Source organism: Mus caroli, chromosome 10 (assembly GCF_900094665.2).
Source record: "Mus caroli chromosome 10, CAROLI_EIJ_v1.1, whole genome shotgun sequence".
Lineage (NCBI taxonomy): Eukaryota > Metazoa > Chordata > Mammalia > Rodentia > Muridae > Mus > Mus caroli.
The window spans coordinates 103,879,443-103,896,443 of record NC_034579.1 but is presented as its reverse complement, the minus strand read 5'-3'; the positions used below and the strand labels follow the sequence as shown (position 1 = coordinate 103,896,443).

Sequence of the window (17,001 nt, the reverse complement as noted above, 5' to 3'; positions counted from 1 at the left end):
CTGGCTGTCCTGGAACTCACTTTGTAGACCAGGCTGGCCTCAAACTCAGAAATCCGCCTGCCTCTGCCTCCTGAGTGCTGGGATTAAAGGCATGCGTCACCACCCCCGACTCCAAGTTTTTTTAATGTTTGCTGACTTTCAAAGTATTATATAAGGTGAATTAATAGAAAGTCATATTTTTTCCTTGCATACTTAGAAATGGTTATTATGGGAAAGTATAATCATACTTAGAAAACATACTCTTTTGGCCGATAGATGTTCTTGTGTGGTAAGAGCATGTAGACTATAGCCCCCTGTAAGAGCTTGCCTATCACTGCTGTCTCGGATTCCTTAACTTGGACACATCTCAACTTCCTATTCATCCACCTCCCCTTCCTTGCCAACAGCGTTGCTCTTTTCTACAATTTTGGAAAGTCTTGGAAATCAGATCCAGGGATTATTAAAGCTACAGAAGAACAAAAGAAAAAGGTGGTGATGTACCCAGCTAACTAACCGCCAGTTTCTCGGTAGTTGCAGCAGGGTCAGGGAAGGGCAGAAACTCTTAGAATTGGTGACAGCTCAAGCAGAATTGTGCGGGCCCATATTTTAAGTGGTGTCCGTCCTGGTGCCCTTGTGATGGCGCACTTTACGCTGTGTGACTGCATCTCTCTCCTTTGCAAAGATGCTCTGCTGCTTTTCAGAGGTGAATGTTATATCTGAAACATCTCTCAGCACCCACCCCAAGGACATGGTTGTTAAATTACCCACTAAACTTGAAACCCAGTCAATTGAGAGTACAGATACCCCACTCCAGTAACCAAAACACAGTATATGACGGGTGTAGGCATTGTTTTCCTTTGACAGGAACTTAGGCTAAATGTATGTGAAGTTTTTTGTCAGTAGGGAACTGGACTGGGCGTTGCAGATTTGTTAAGTAAGAGCTGTTTTAGCTGAAATGCCACATGTAACCCTGGCCCCCAGGAGGCAGTAGCAGGAGGACCAGGAAGTGGACCTGTCTGGGCTATGGGAGACCCAATCGCAAGAAACAATAAGAAAACAAAACCAGAAAGCTCTTTTAAAAAGGAAACAAATCTTAATGAATCATTTCTGTCCACAATGAACTGACATTAGCAAAGTCTGTGGTCTGCTCCCTGCTGAGGTGGGCTGCATAGAAATTGCTGTGCTGACCGTCCTCAGTTCCTATACGGTAGTGACATAGCACAGGCGAGTAATCGTAGGTCTTATGTGAACTTAAAAAGGTTGAGAAGAATGGCATGTTCCTAGTAATAACAAGAATTGGTGAGCATTATTCAGTTTTGAGTAAAACGGTGGTTTTGGTTTTTAAATCCACAGACGATAGTTGAACTTGCAGAGACTGGAAGTCTGGACCTCAGTATATTCTGCAGTACCTGCTTGGTAATATCCATTATCTTCTCTTATTTCTCTCCTCTTCCTGCTGACGCCATCATAGCACAGAGGGAGTATTGGGTAGAGCACTCCTCACATCCTGTAGTCTGTGGTAGATGAAACAGTGAGGGATGTTTGCGTCTGGGCTGTGCCTGTTCCCAGTAGCAGACGCCAACAGCACATCAGAGTCCCACTCATACCATTCTCATCCTCCTTACCTTTTCAAAATGTGACTCAGTGAAAACCGACAACTACTTAACAGCAAACCGTTTAGCTATGGTTTAAATTTTTTTCTTGAGTTTAAAAGTCACGGTATGAAAATTCGATAATTATTCTTCAGACAGATAGTCTTAAATACACTTTGAGTATTTGTCTGGAAGTGTCAGTGCAACTTGGAGTACTATGTCATCACTAAACTGAAAAGAGGTTCTTTTCAATCAAGTCATACATTAAAACTTGAAAGTAGTGTTTATAAATTAACTAGTTATCTTATGATAGACATTTTAAACTTAATTTTTATATATTTGTATAAGCATTGCTACAAATGTAAAAATTCTCCAAATCATACATCAAAGGCATTTAAATTATATACTGCAGGTAAACTAATTTCTTGTTGTTAGTACATAATAGTAAATACATAAAATAATTCACATAACTTAGGATTGTGGGAAGGTTTAGACAGACAGCTCTGTTTTCCATTTATGATTGGAATATGTTTGTGCCTGTCCTTTTCATTTCCTGTCAGAAAAGAGAATTACCCCTGACAGAAGACAGCTCCCCCTCCATGGTCTTTGTTAAACTCAGTTTTGTTGTTGTGTTGTTACTTTTTTTTGGCAAGTTGCTCAGATTCCTTTGAAGTGGTGTTATCTAAAGGACAATATAACCGAGTACTACAAGTGGTGTAGGGTTTTGATGCCTCCTGTGCCTCCTTAATAGATTTAGTCACATCTATGAGAAAGAAGAGCTCATCCTTCTCTTTAGTCCACAGATCATTGTGGTTGGTTTAAGAGCTACAGTCTACTTTGTCCTGGCTCCCTCAGAATAGTATATAACCTGTGGATTAAGTATGTAAGAATCATTTAGTGTAACAGATTTATCTTTAATTCTTATTTTTGGAGAGTTTGTACAGCAGTAGGCCACTTCCTGTGCACCTACTACTCAGTCCAGAGAACCGGTGTTCAGAGTCCAGTTGTTACTCCATAGCATTGGCCATCCTTTTCTTTCTCATTAACGAATTGTTTTAAGATTTCATATTATGGCGTACTTTACCTTTTTTGTTGCTATAGTTTTTGCTTTGAACAAATGAACAGTAATTTTGTTTGGTTTCCTTGGTTTGAAAATGTTGAGATAGCTTTAAAAAAATATAGTACTGTCTTTTTCCAGTTGTATTTTGACAATATAAATGTTTAGCTTTGATTTTCTTATATACAGTGTCTTTATAATACTTCGCTGTCTTTTACTAGATTCGGAAGCCAGTGAGGTCCAAACACTGTGGTGTGTGCAACCGCTGTATAGCGAAATTTGATCACCATTGCCCATGGGTGGGTAACTGTGTAGGTAAGTTACGTTAGCAACCTCTAAGTGTGTGTTAGTTTAAATTACTTCAGGTAACTGATGAAGAACAGTAATTAAATAGATAGTTCATTCTTACCCCCCGCATGCTCCCTAAATTAACTTCTTGTTGTCTGTATAGCAGCTCACTGAGTGCATGTCCGTGTATGGGTGTGTGTGAAAATCAGTCTGAAGAGTCTTAATTGTTCGAGTGCATCTTTCTGATGTCTGCTTTGTCCTCCTTTCTCCATCAAGTAAGAACGAATCCATCTGACGAGGCAAATACTGTTCATGTAAGCATGGAGCTGGAGAGAGTACCGCAGTAGTTGGTAATATTTGTAAAGATCGCTCAGAGGCAGGGAGAGCAGCTGGGGTCGCACTCCCCATGCCACTGTGCAGCCAGCCATCTGAAAGATAGAGATAGAGATAGAGATAGAGATAGAGATAGAGATAGAGATAGAGATAGAGAAGTGCTTACAAAGACTGCATGGCAGTGGGACAAGAGCTCTTGGAAATATCCGTTGCAAGGTTATAAAAGGAAGATGGAAAGGTTTAATGGGACCCTCAGACCTAAAGAGCAGGGTTGAAAGCTGCAGTTATGGTTTGTGTTCTTTTGGGGACTCCCTTCTCTACAGATGAATGTTGTTGCTCTCCTCACAAGTGTATTCTTATTTTAAAACTGTTTTACAACAATTTCCTTGAACCATTTTACAAAATACATCACCTGTGTGGTTACTGTCCAAGTCACAGCACACGTGTGCCTTGTGCGTTCCTGGTGGGGTGTGATCAGTTGCTTTTCTCTCAGCTGAAAGCCCGTGCTTCTGTGTTGTTTTAGGTGCAGGCAACCATAGGTACTTTATGGGCTACCTGTTCTTCTTGCTTTTCATGATCTGCTGGATGATCTATGGTTGTGTCTCTTGTGAGTACAATTAATTTCTGCCTTCTTAAAACAGAAATGTCTATATACTTAACATTTAGTGTATTAACTAATTAATCCTTTAACAACAAATGTATTGTTTGGGCATCTAATGAAGCATAACAAAAAAAAGTAAGGTTACCTATTTATCAAACATATTCAGTGTCTAGTACAAGCAGACCATGGTCAGTGAGCCCCCTTTAATATGAGCATCCTTTCTTGGTTTAATAAGCTCTGAAAAGTTTCTAACAGTTCATAGTCACACGCTTGCTCCACTGGCCGGGGTGGATCCAGTGGCGGTGCTACCTCCTCTTTCCCACCAAACAGTTAAGAAACTGAACTCACAGTTAAATTTGCATAAACCTAAACTAATCTGCCGACCCGACTGTGGTCGCGGGCTTCAGAAGTCACTATTTAAAGATCAGGTGTCACTTGTTGTATCAGTGGGCCTGATGCCGTAAGAGCTTAGAGGAAGATGCTGCTTCTTGTGACTTTGAGCATGGAAGACTAGAGATAGCAATAAACAAAGGACAGTAATCAATACAGTCCCCAAAGAGATGAAAAACGATTCTGTCCAGAAACCTCACCTGATTTTTAGGTCAACATACCTAACAAGGAACACTTTCCTACCAGCAGAAGCCATTAATAATTCTCTGCCAATTTTGTGTTAGAAAATCCAACTTGTAAGTTGCCTTGTATCATTTATCTCATTTGAAGACCTTTTCGCCAGTACTGGGAACAGCACTGAGATAGCAGTCTAATACTGTTTATTCTTACCAGACAGGAATGTTTAAGTGTGGCAGCCACTTTCTCAGTCTTTGCTCTGGTATGTTTTTATTGATGTCTTATAGAAACAATTATTATATTGATTATATAATTATAGAAACAATTGCTGTTTATATGATGAGTTAAATCTAGACTGTCGTCAGCGTACACATGAGGTGACTGGAAAGGTAAATGTGTCGCCTGTCTTCTGATTTAGACTGGGGCCTTCACTGTGAGACCACGTACACCAAGGATGGGTTTTGGACATACATAACTCAGATCGCCACGTGCTCCCCATGGATGTTCTGGATGTTTCTCAACAGTGTGTTTCACTTCCTGTGGGTGGCAGTGCTGCTCATGTGCCAGCTGTACCAGGTGTGTGCCAGTGCTGCCTCTGTACCAGGCTGACCGTGACACTTGTCTCTCCAGCCCCTCTGGCTTGCTAAGGAGCAGTGCTATTTTGTATTTGCTTTTCCTTTCTGCCTCCTTTCTTTCATATTCTAGTTTCAGAAGAATTTTTACTCTTTATTCAGGTATTTGCAGTGGAACATATTTTGAACTTACACTGTGAGACTGTTAATTTTGCTTATAAAAGTTATAAAAGTGTTTATTTAAAAGTCCTTCACGGAACTTCTCTTTCTCTTTGTTTTTTTTTTTTGGAACAGTATTCCTTTGTAGAGCAGCCGACTCTGAATTGGGGTTCTTCCTGCCTAAGCTTTCTGACTGCTAGGATTACAGGCATGGGGCACTTACTTTCCAAGACAATGGGGGAGACTGTTCACAGTGTCGTATCAGAGTGTGTGCAGTGTTCAGCAACGTGTGTGTACATACACTTTCATATATCATTGTCTACTTTCACAGTAGCAGTGATACTGTGTGAAGTAGCTTGATGGTCTGTGGAAAACCACAGCTTTCTGTGCTAGAGAATTTTGTTCTATTGAGTGTTCAGAAAGGATAATGAGCTGCTTTCCCCTTCTTAGATAACATGTTTAGGTATTACTACAAATGAAAGAATGAACGCCAGGAGATACAAGCACTTTAAAGTCACGACAACATCTATTGAAAGCCCATTCAAGTATGTATATATTTATAAATGTAGTATTGTCCTTTGTTAATGTTTCCTTAGAAAGCAAACTCAATCATAAGTAGTAAATGCATCAAAGGGATGTAGTCTCCATAGGGATATGTGCTTTTTATAGAACAACATCTGAAGTAGGGATGTTTCCTTTAGCTGTGCTTACACTTGATTTAATTACTACTGAGTTTAAGGTTTGTACATTAGTCAATTCATCATAACTATGATATAGAATCTGTCACATTACACAATATACAGTTATACTCTTAATATATACTGTAAAGCTAGTCTCTTACCTGATGCTTAGAAGTGATTGTGCACTAATTACATGAAATATTTAAAGGTCAGGTTTTTTATAAGGCTACTGCTGACCCTCAAACATTTGTGGTATGATTAGCTACTGTATACTTATAGAAGGGAAGACTCACAGTAGAGGTCTGATTATAAGATAGAAGGTGTCAAGTGGGCTGCTTTCCAAGTGTCACTCAAGTCTTAAAGTTCTAGCGCTCACCCCGACATTCCTTATATAGTCTGTTAATTTTAGTAAAGGCCATTGTCAAATTTAGACTGTATAATAAATTGTTTTCACTTTTAATTCTTTTCTCTATTTTGGACCTTGTTTGATTAATTGGCAAAGTGCCATTGATCGATGAAGCATGGTTTTTGTTGTTGTTGTTGTTGTGTGTTCTAGAAGCAAATAATATATACACACTGAAGAGGAGCAGTTGGGTCACTCTAAAGTATAATTGTGTAATATCTTAAAAAGAAGAAAATACTTGCTGGTAGAGCTGTGGATATTCATTTTGCAGTGATAAGTTACTTCTTTCTTGCAAGCATCCTGAGTTTTTAAGCTTAGAAAAAATTTAAACTTGAAAAGTATATAGAAGTCATTAAGTCACTCATACTAACTGAATTCTCCTTTCTTTTGGGGTCTGACTTTAGCCATGGATGTGTAAGGAATATTATAGACTTCTTTGAATTTCGATGCTGTGGCCTCTTTCGTCCTGTTATCGTGGACTGGACCAGGCAGTACACTATAGAATATGACCAAATATCAGGATCTGGGTACCAGCTTGTGTAGCAGCAGCATCTGGATGCCAGGAACTCAGTGTTACTGAGTGGTGCCTGAGGATTGCGTCTGTCCTTGTCTCTCTCTCCCTCGAATCCACATCCTTGGAACAATAGCATGCTATATGTAGGGCTAACCGTGAACTCGACAGCCTTTGTTCAGTACTTTTATTAACAAAAGCAAACATGGACAGAACACACTGCCACGCCTAGGAAGAGAAGATCATCAAATGAATTTTCATGGTTTTTAATGTTTGAATTCACATCATACTCGACTTTTTGGTTTTGTTCTCATAACATTTTTCATGAAAAAGTGAACTTATTCTGTTACTAGAGATGGCATACCGAGGATAAATGTCGTTATAATTAAAACTAAATTTATGTTATGCAGCTACATTGTATTATGCAGTACTTAATAGTGTTGCATTTAATTCCAAGAAAATTGTCTTAAATTGATGACTAGTATTATGTACATTTTAGATGTACATGTAAATACTGTGATGAGAATCATGTGGTTTTATTAGAGGTCTACTGTACTGTGTCCCCAAAGGCACGGGGAATAATGTTCATGGAAACGGCTCGTTCTTGTGTGGCCGCCGGCTCTGGGGATGCTGGCTTATTTCTAGGTCAGTGAAATAATTTCTAGTAACCCTGCTCTGGGGCCTCACGGTCTGAAAATAAAGCACTTGCATGAGTATACTAAGTCATACTATTTTGTTGAAATTTAAAGCCCTACTAAGTGCATGATACACTGCATAGAATGTATACTAGCAGATACTGTCCAGTGAAGCATAAATTAGGATTTAATTTCATGTGCAAAACAGCCCAATTTTTTAAAGAGTTAAGGTGGATTTTTTCAAGAAGCAAAACAAATAAGCTAATGCAAAATTCTTTATTAATAGAGATAAGTGGATATGCTTTTTAAATTCAGAGCTGAGAAATAAATTGTAGACAAAATAATGGCGTCTAGGCTAAAGATGGAGCATGACCTCTGTACATAGCACATGTGAATAACTGAAAAGCTAATGGAATATTCTTGTTTTAATGACCTATCAGAAAGTGGAATTTACACCCCAGGGTTGTTTTAATTTCTCCAATATTGAGTATGTTTTGACGTTGGTAACCCTTTCTGAAGTCTTCTCAGCAGATCTTACTGTTAAATGTGATGCACTGATCACGTTGTGTTGCAGCGTTTCCACACCCTCAGGATCGACTTGCCACTGCTTCCATGAATATTGTTTACAGGGAGACTCTGGTTAGCCCTCATCCAAGCCGGAGCAAACTGGTTCACAACCTGTGGGAGGGGCTGGGGGCGGGGTCAGACTGACATCCTAGACCAGTGTAAAGAATGTGTATCTGTATATAAATAACTTATCAAATAGTTTTCTCTGTGTCTAGATGTGTTAGTGTTTTTACAGCTGCTCAGTTCATTTTGTCCAACCAAAAAGCAAAGGGAGATAGATATTAATGAGCTTCTTGTGACGCTCCATACCGCTGTTAATAGGCACTAGCCCCTGCAAGTTCACTGCATGTCCAGTGCTAGGTAAACTTAGGATTCCCTGGAAAATGCTGGCTACAGGTATTAAAGCAATCTAGTGGTCCACCCGCCCTGCCTTAGGAGGAGGAGCAGCGGACATGTACATAGTTGATGCTCAGTGTTTCCAAGTACTACCATTTTATAGTAATCTCTGTGACCCTAAGTCACCTCCACAAAATACCCTCATTGTACTTGAGGGTTTTAATATTAGAATTGGCATATGTACTTTATTTTTGAAAAGGGAAGAGATGGGTGTGGGGTGGTAATAGCATTGTACCATTTTGTCATAGAATGTAAAAAAATTGGTCAACTGTACAAATGTCGGCTAGTTTTGGCTATTAATGGGGAGAAATTTTAGGTAATTTTTAAATTCAAAGTTTATAAAATGCTAGGATTTGTTTTAATTTTCTATTTCGAGTCACTTCACATGGAGACTCAGTTGCAATTTTTATCAGATACATTTTTATCAACAGTTAGAGACTAGGACAGTTTTCTCCGTTTGAGTAAGAATGTTGTTACCATGGTCTTTCTTTGTGGTACAGTATTCTTTCAGTGCAAGAGATGCCTCTCCGTAAAGCAGGCAAACCCCCGTAGATGTGGAACTCCACCGAAGATATTGGCAAGGAGATGCTTTCCAGACTGACGGTTTGTTTGGGTCTCCGTGTGTCTGGAACAGGATTGTCAGATGGTCTTGAGGCTCCTGTGTGGCATGTTTCCTTACTCTGTAGGTCTTTTGTGGAGGGCCGGATGAATCCAGTTCTCAGGCTGTGTTTGAAGGGTTCCTTGGAGGGGAGTTCTTACTGGTCAGTTGGATTCCTTTAGGAAGGAGGGACTAAGTTCTTTGGAGTTTTTTCATTCATATTTTTGTTGGTTTTGTAGGAGTTTATTTTAAATACTAGGCATAAAGAAGCATCCTACTTAAGCTATGAATGTTTTTGTTTTATATTTTCTTTATTTATAACTGTGCCAAGTATTATTCAGCTACTTACTGTGTTACTCTGTGGAAAGAAAAACTTGTAAAGTGTTTAATAAATCAGTCCTCCTTACATAATTTAAACCTGTCAAAATTTTGTAAAATATTAATCAAAATAAATATTGACTCTTAAATGTGGTGTCTGCTCAGTTCACTTAGAAAGACTGTAATATATAGATTCTGTAGTTCTGTTTTGATCGGATTGAAGTCGAGGGGAGGATTTATAGGGGTTTGTAAAAGTAAAACTGTTGGTGTTCTAAAGTTTCTGACTCCCTGAGTGTGGAGAAATCTTTTGCAGTAAAAAGACAGCCTTTTTCCATAGTATATTTTTGGACTCCATGGAGCTAATAAGGACCTCAGGAAGAATAGAAATCTGAATTTTGAATGTAAGTATGTCTAAAGCATTATTTTTACAAAATGATTTCTACCAAACTTTGATCCTGGTTATTTCAAATGCCAGGCATAGCAAACAAAAGCATTTTCTTTTGCAAATTTGAAAGGCAAAATTATGGCAAGGCTCTTCCCTGTTGCCAGTCTCATTTCCTGAGGTCTCAGAGGCTGGGACGATCATTGGGTGGTTTCAGGTTGGACTAACATTCATTTCGTAATTACCTTCATGGTATGAGATAGAAGGGCTCCAGAACTGTCGATGCTCAACCCAGAACTGCTCAAGACAATGAACTCCATGATCATGTGATGCACTCCCACTCGCCGTTAGTCACGTGTCCCTGACCTTGCCAGATTGGTAGGTCTTTCCTAGCAGATGTCTGGCTCTACTTTGTAGAAATACCTGAAAAAGCAGTACATCTGGGGACAGGGCTTATTAGGAAACCGGCCCTCATGCCACAAAGTGCTTGCTTCCTGTCAAATAGCTTTGACTTTTAAAGTAGGAAATCTGTAGTTGCAAGTAGAATATGCAGTGTTGGTCTTAGTCACAAACTCAAGGAGGCCAGCTCTGACCCCCAGGAAGCCCTTGCCTCTGACCTGGATGTGTGCTTTTTCCCCATTTGCTGGAGATGCAGAGCTTCTGCTCTGTTGAGGGCTGGCCATGGGTTCGCCGGCCCCTGCTTCCCAGGTAGCAGTGATGATAGATAATGCACCCGACTCCTGCCTTGATGAAGTTTTAATAGAAGGCACTATTTTAGAGCTCAGTGATTAGCATTTATAGTATCAAAATGCTTGGATCTATAGATTTACAAGTTTACCAAATTTGGAAATTTCTGTCATTCTTCTGATATTCCTCCCAAGAAATGTCAGGCAGTTCTGGCTCCTCACATGGGTAGCGAGGTTTCTAGGACTCCCACTGTTGACCGAGTGCTCTTTCTGTTTTGAACGGCTTCTAGGACTTCCTGAGTTTTTCCCTGCAGGGTAAATGTTTACCTAACCTCCATCCCTTGTTTCCCCCCACACATCTTGGCCAGTCCTAGTGGCTTTTGATAGTTCCCACCCTCATTATAGAAATGTGCAATTGATGGGTTTCCCCCTTATTTTCATACCTAGTAATTTTTGTTTTTTATTCATGCTAGATACTTGTGTAAACATTTCGAACTCAGTTCCATAATTCAGTTAAGTTAGTTGGAAAAAGTTTATCTGTTTGGTTTTGATTTTAAAATTTGTTAGGCACGGCTAGAACGTTGCTCAGTTTAGTAATAACCATCTGTGTAAAGTGCACTAGCCAAGGCTCCAGCAGTGCTTTATTTAGGGTCCTGCCTGTGGGGAGTGGGGACCTTGCTACCCCCACGTGAGTAGCAGAGGTTGATATCAGGTGTCTTACTTGATCACCTTACTTTTGAGACAGGGTCTCTGAACCGGAGCTCAGCAGGGCACTGGGGACCCAAAAGTCACCAAGCCACCTCTCTAGCCAGAGTCTCGTCCCCAGGTGTCACTAACGTAGATCATTTCCGTCTACACTCTAGGGAGCTGTCCTGACAAAGAGTCACCACCAGCAGCTCAAATGGGGCAGAGGGGAAAGAGATGCTCAGTGCTAACTGCTGGCTCCCAGGAGCCGAAGCGGCGATGGTTGTAGCTTGGCAACCATGAGTCGAAGCATCTTGACAGCTAAAGAGATCTGCCCATTTGTGTATGCATGTGGAAGCCTGGAAAACTGCCAGTGAGCACACCTTCAAAAAAGAGTGTTTTGTTGCATATATATATATATATATATGAAAATCTCAAAAGTAAAAATGTTTTCAGCTCTCAGAGTGCAAATGTTAGCCTACTGCATAAAGGAATTGATTGTCTTTTTAAGAATATGAGTCTTTTTTTTTTTTTTTTTTAAATCAGGAGACTGGTTTTCACTGGAGGAAGGAACCAGATAACTTCTCACCATCTAAAAATCACAACAGCTCCTCTGAAAGGTTAATTAAGAGGTGGTATCCAAATCAAGCCAAAATTTTATTTCAAATGTAAAAGAATGCTCTTAGATGATAGTGAGTGGGTGGGAGAGTGCAGCGCTGTCGGTCCAGCCCCCACAGGCAGCTCGGTGATGCCCAGTGCCAAGTGCTGGCTGTTTCACAGTAGTGAGCGCCATAAACGCCATCTGCAGTTTGGTAATGGAGATTCTCTGTCGTGCTTACTGGGTTCACACCATTACTGAGCATGAACAAGGGCCCCTGCCCCTTGACCGTAGCCAAATCCCTTGGGCCCAAAGTTCTTTGCGTAGCACCCTACAAAGGAAAGGGAGAGTTAGTCAGAGGTCACTAACAAATGGCCATGAATTTAAAAGCCAACTGGAGGCTCTGCCAGAGGTCAGTTTAAGATATAAAATGGGCTCTGCTATGAGCATCCTTGTTTGAAGCGAGTCCAGGAATTCCCACGGCATCCAAGTTAGGATTGTGATGAGCTGCAGGCGTGAAATCCAGCTGCCTTCTGTGTGTCACCCTCACATAGTCATATGCTTGGCTTAAAGCAGGAAGTCAGAAGGTTGGGAAGGCCGTGCTGAGCGTGGCGCTCAGCCTTGTGAATGTGCTACATAAGCAAGCGCTTTACCATTCGGCCAGATCCCCAGCCGTGTGGGACTTACACACACAGTAGGAATGGAAGGGTGTAATCACTGTCCTAAGATGTCGGTCTCATTTTCAAAAGGTAACAGCGCATGATGTCTCCCTCTCTGGTGACACTAACAGACAGCCGAGTTTTTACCTTTACAGTAGATTTCGCCTTCTTTCTCAGTCAGAGTTGTAGATTCCAGGCTCTTCCCACACTTGGCACACCGGAAACAGTTTTTGTGCCAGGGCTGGAAGAGACAGCTGTGTTAGGACATTGAGAGGCCAATTTCCTTTGGTATGATCTAGATGCAGCAAGTGGCTGGGAAAACCAGTGCACAAGCAGCCTCCTCAGGCTACGGTTTGGCTCAGTTAGAAAGCTGGCCCTCTTTCCTGTCCATATCCTTTCTAGCTACCGGTAAAGGGCTTTTTGCCTGGGAGCAGGCTCTGGCCTTGCCACAAACCCAGTCTGCTCCTTCGAAGTTGCCGACCTTCTTGGCTCAAAATTGAGCAGCTCGAAGGAAATAAGTGGTAATTTTTCCAAGTCCACATATCTAACCATCATCTGGTGTCCTGGCCCTGATTATCCTGCAGAACCTGTCCACAGCAGATTGTTCGCAGTTCGGCATTGTCAGGGAAAACACGGTCCTTTAAACATGACAGTTAAGCATGGCTTCCAGAAATCAATGATTCCAATGGAAATTCTGTTGGAAATGCTTAATCTTAAACTAGAACACACTGCTTAAGTGGGAAATGGAAGTGTGTGTGTGTGTGTGTCTATGTATGCTTGTGTATGTATGTGTGTGTTTATTACAGTTACCAGTTAGAGACAGCACCCTGTGTGTGTGTGAGTGTGTGTTACAGTTACCACGTAGAGACAGCGCCCTACCTTCCCAGCTCCAATGATCTTCTCAGCAGCATACACAGAATCCCCACACCTCGAACACTTCTCAGCACCTCCGTATTTCTGGGCAAATTTAGAAGTGTTTGGATTTGTTGTAGGTCTGTGAGGTTGAGCACTGGAGGAAGGGAGAAAAAAATGAGGCAGTGTGTCTCCAGATGTTCCTCCTGAGCTAACAGGAGCTTCGGAGCTCTCCCAGGGGCAGTGTCAGAAGTTGCCAAAAATAAAGAAACACACCAAGTGCTCATGGATGGTCTAACTTTACCTGTGTCTGGATTCATCAGGACTAGAAAAAGCCAAGCCGAACCGGAAACTTAAATATCTTTCCCTCTGAGTGTGAACAGAATGTATTATGTCCCTAGCTTCCCGATGTAGTTATCCCTCCCCCATAGACGTAGCAATATAACTCCATCATAGCTTTGTGTATCACCAGAGACTGCAAAGTCAAATGTAAGCAATTCTGGCATTAAAAAATACCGGCAAACACATCGGCTGACTTTAAGTCGTACACAACTAGGGAAGGAAGGCGTGTTTTCCAGATTTTTTTGCTGACTACATCTTTAGCAGGTAAAGTGTGACTCAACTGTTTCCTTTATGGGAAATACTTTTGGAAATCTGCCTGTTACTCTGCTGTCCTGCCTTACAGTGTCCCGTGGCAGGAGGGTATTTTTATCACTGGTTATATAGCATTTTTATCGACGGGTTACGAAGGTGAATGAATCATAGTTAACAGGATTGATTTCTCCCATTCAATAGCAGTCACACTAGAATATGCAAAACATCCTCTTGGCTGAGGGCATTTCAGAACCTGAAGTCAACAGGTGCACTGCGTGACAACTCCACACTATAGAACACCTGTTAAAATATTCATATAAGTAAAGTCAAAATCTTAATATAGAAATGCTGATTTTGTTTTTCATTAAATAATTTTTCAAGACTTCGCTGTCCCTTTACCTCTCTTTGCTCTGTGTTTGAGTCACATGGGAGTTTTCCAAGACAGCTAGTTTGCTGTCTTGGAGTCGTGTGTGTGTGTGTGTGTGTGTGTGTGTGTGTGTGTCTGATTCAAAGCATGAATTCACAGCGTGCTTCTTCAGTTGTTCGAACACTGGTGTATGTTCAAATCATTTCCAACCCAAACTTATGATCTTTGAAAACTTACAAACCAGACATCTAACACTTAAAAGATTAGAGTCCCAAGAAGAAAAATTCCCAGTGTGTCATTAATAACTTTACAGAGATCGCAACCCCCCTGGTCTTTTAACAACTTCGCAGGTTATGATACTTCATGTTACCGGTTTTAAAATGGGATCCCAGATGTTAAATATCTTGCTGATGGGATAAATTACTCGCCTCAGTGCTACCTCTCGAGGAGCCCCTTGTGAGCTCTTTAATCTGTGTATTAAAAGGCAGGCCATGGTTTTGAGTCCTAAAGCAGACCTCTGGGAGGAGGAATTCCTTAGAGCTGACCCCAGAGGAAGAACAGAACAGGGCCCAACCGGAAGGACCAGACAGGGTTACCACTGCACATAGGGCGTGCACACAGAGCTCGCTTATTGTTGGGAAAGGTGGAGACGGCAGAAAGAGCAGCTCCCTTCGTCATCCGCGATTTCCCAGTTCTGGCTACAAACACAGACTTTGGGGGTCTTGTGAATTTAGTTTTCATTGGTGGGAAGATTTACAGGTAATGCATATTGTGAAACATCTGAAATCCCTTTGGAATCAGGGATACACTTAAAAGAGAATATAAAAGGTACAGTGCATTTCAACAGTGTCCACCAGGGGTAGGATTGCCTGTTTCTGGACCACACAGGGAGAGCCTGTTTCAAAACCAGGGACGAAAGCAGGAAGGAAATAGAGGACGTTCCAAGTGACCTTCCTGAACATGGAAACGAAAGCAGCATTAGGTGACCTGAACAGAGGACACGCTGGTCTTTTGGTTATCAGAACTCAAGACTGGCTTCACATTTGTCCCTCAAATCATCAGAAGCAGGAAATGGTTTTAATTTCTAAGTTGAAGGATCGTAATTTCCTGAGGAAAGAGTGACTAAGGACTTTCCGTGGACGGCTTAATTGCATACGAGAAGCATCTCAGAATTCAGACACTCATTTCAAGATATTTGATCCCCAGAGTGCTATGGGATATTAATGTAAGTCACGTTCCTTGAGATTTAGGTTTTCCTGATATCAGTTAAAATGCTATATAACCAGGGCTAGAAGTCCCTGCATTCATTACTAAGATTTTTCGATACAAAACTGTCAATATTATGACGTTACAGAACGTTGTAGTGATCATATGAGTATTTAGTAGAGGTCACATTTTATCTTGCTTGCTTAGTTTAAACTAAATATGCAGGCTCCTGGTGCCTGAGTGACACCAGCTGTTCTACCTGCTTTTAAGAGAGTAACAAACATTCTCTCACCTCTCTGGCTTGATGCCCAGTCTCTCACCGCGGTCCATGTTGAGCGTGCCAGCGCCCTGGCCATAACCATAGCCTTTTGGTCCATACTTCTTTCCGTAACAGGATTTGCAGTAGATCTCTTCATCATGAATCGCCACTGTTGTGCTGTCTAAATTTTTCCTGCAAACCACTAAGCCCCCAGGGGAGATAGATTTTAAACATAGTTAAAATATGAATATATATATATATATATATATATATATATATATATATATCTTTAACTTAAAACAGAGGTGCCTCCAAATGACAAAGGCTGTCTCGGTCCCACAGTTTATCCTGAGGTTTCCCAAAAGCCGTGAGCCAGCCAGCATCTGTCTGCACAGCCTACTCCGCCTGAAAACTCAGCAGCTTTTCTCTGTGGTATGGATGGTAGCCACTTCACAAGAATGTCAAAATTTCAAGATCAGAGATTCAAACTTTGCTATATAGAACTTGCCTATTGACAGGAGAGCGGGAAGTTTTAGAAGTGCCACCTATTAAGAGTCAATTCATAACGCCTGTAAACCCTTCCTCTCGGCTTTTAACACTCATCCTTTCTACTATCCTGTCACACCAAAAATTGCTACATCCCAACCTGATAAAGAACCAAAGAGCGGTGCCCAAGTGCCTGGAAGTTGCTTCTGCTACCCGCTCTCCCCTAAGAGCATCCTCTGGATAAAATAATAATAATAATAAATAATAATAATAGTAAAAATAAATCCCAAATTCTAGTTTTCATCCCTAGTCTAGAATGAAAAGAAGAAAACCCATCCTTCTGTCTCCCCACCAGCTTTCCCAGCAGTGATAAGTAGGTCTGAAACTCATCAAGTGGTTTGGGCCAGCATTTGCTTTGCCTGTCTCAAAGGAGACTGCATTCTTTCTTGATGGATCCCTTACCACAAGACATTTCTACAGACCCCACTTCATAAAACTGCCAAATGTCATCATGCTCTATCCAGACATTATTTCACTTTCTAAAACTTCAAATTGGCTTGAGGGGGACAAAAAAAAAAAAAAAGAAAAGAAAAGAAAACATTGTGAGGGATCTCACTGGTGGCACATCGGGCGGCTGGAGAGCACGTATGCCCCCTTAAAAAGAGGGAGCAGAGGTAGACAGAAGAGCTGGCTGGCTGGTTTTAAAGTTAAATGTTGGACTTCTACAATCTTAGATGAAAGTGTTTTCTGGAAGAATAAATGGCAGCTACTGTGGACCTGAACTTCAGGTTCAATACTAAAATGCAGTTAAAGATGGCCTTAACACAGCGTAAACATAGACAAAATTTGTTCTCAAAAAGCGTGTGTTAGCAAACACATAAGTGGATGCTCACAGTCAGCTATTGGATGGATCACAGGGCCCCCAATGGAGGAGCTAGAGAAAATACCCAAGGAGCTAAAGGGATCTGCAAC

At 41.1% G+C, this 17,001-nt stretch overlaps 2 protein-coding genes across 4 annotated transcripts in view; one reads left to right on the top strand and one right to left on the bottom strand.

The window, feature by feature from the left end:
- The window catches only part of Zdhhc17 (zinc finger DHHC-type containing 17), a 62,400-nt gene extending 52,818 nt beyond the window's left edge, over window positions 1–9,582 (top strand). For 2 of the 3 annotated variants that reach the window (XM_021173832.2, XM_029482495.1), the window contains exons 11-17: window positions 344–468; window positions 1,333–1,395; window positions 2,850–2,943; window positions 3,773–3,856; window positions 4,836–4,993; window positions 5,599–5,693; window positions 6,636–9,405. In XM_021173832.2, coding sequence (XP_021029491.1) covers window positions 344–468; window positions 1,333–1,395; window positions 2,850–2,943; window positions 3,773–3,856; window positions 4,836–4,993; window positions 5,599–5,693; window positions 6,636–6,774 — 758 coding nt within the window. In that variant the 3' untranslated portion in view covers window positions 6,775–9,405. Of the gene's footprint in view, window positions 1–343; window positions 469–1,332; window positions 1,396–2,849; window positions 2,944–3,772; window positions 3,857–4,835; window positions 4,994–5,598; window positions 5,694–6,635 lie in introns of all 3 variants that reach the window. The other variant, XM_029482494.1, reaches the window with a different exon arrangement.
- A 2,051-nt stretch (window positions 9,583–11,633) lies between these two features.
- The window catches only part of Csrp2 (cysteine and glycine rich protein 2), a 19,529-nt gene continuing 14,161 nt past the window's right edge, over window positions 11,634–17,001 (bottom strand). Inside the window, exons 3-6 of the mRNA XM_021174394.2 lie at window positions 15,577–15,745; window positions 13,145–13,274; window positions 12,413–12,506; window positions 11,634–11,937 (exon numbers count right to left, since the gene is read on the bottom strand). Coding sequence (XP_021030053.1) covers window positions 11,861–11,937; window positions 12,413–12,506; window positions 13,145–13,274; window positions 15,577–15,745 — 470 coding nt within the window. The 3' untranslated portion in view covers window positions 11,634–11,860. The remainder of the gene's footprint in view (window positions 11,938–12,412; window positions 12,507–13,144; window positions 13,275–15,576; window positions 15,746–17,001) is intronic.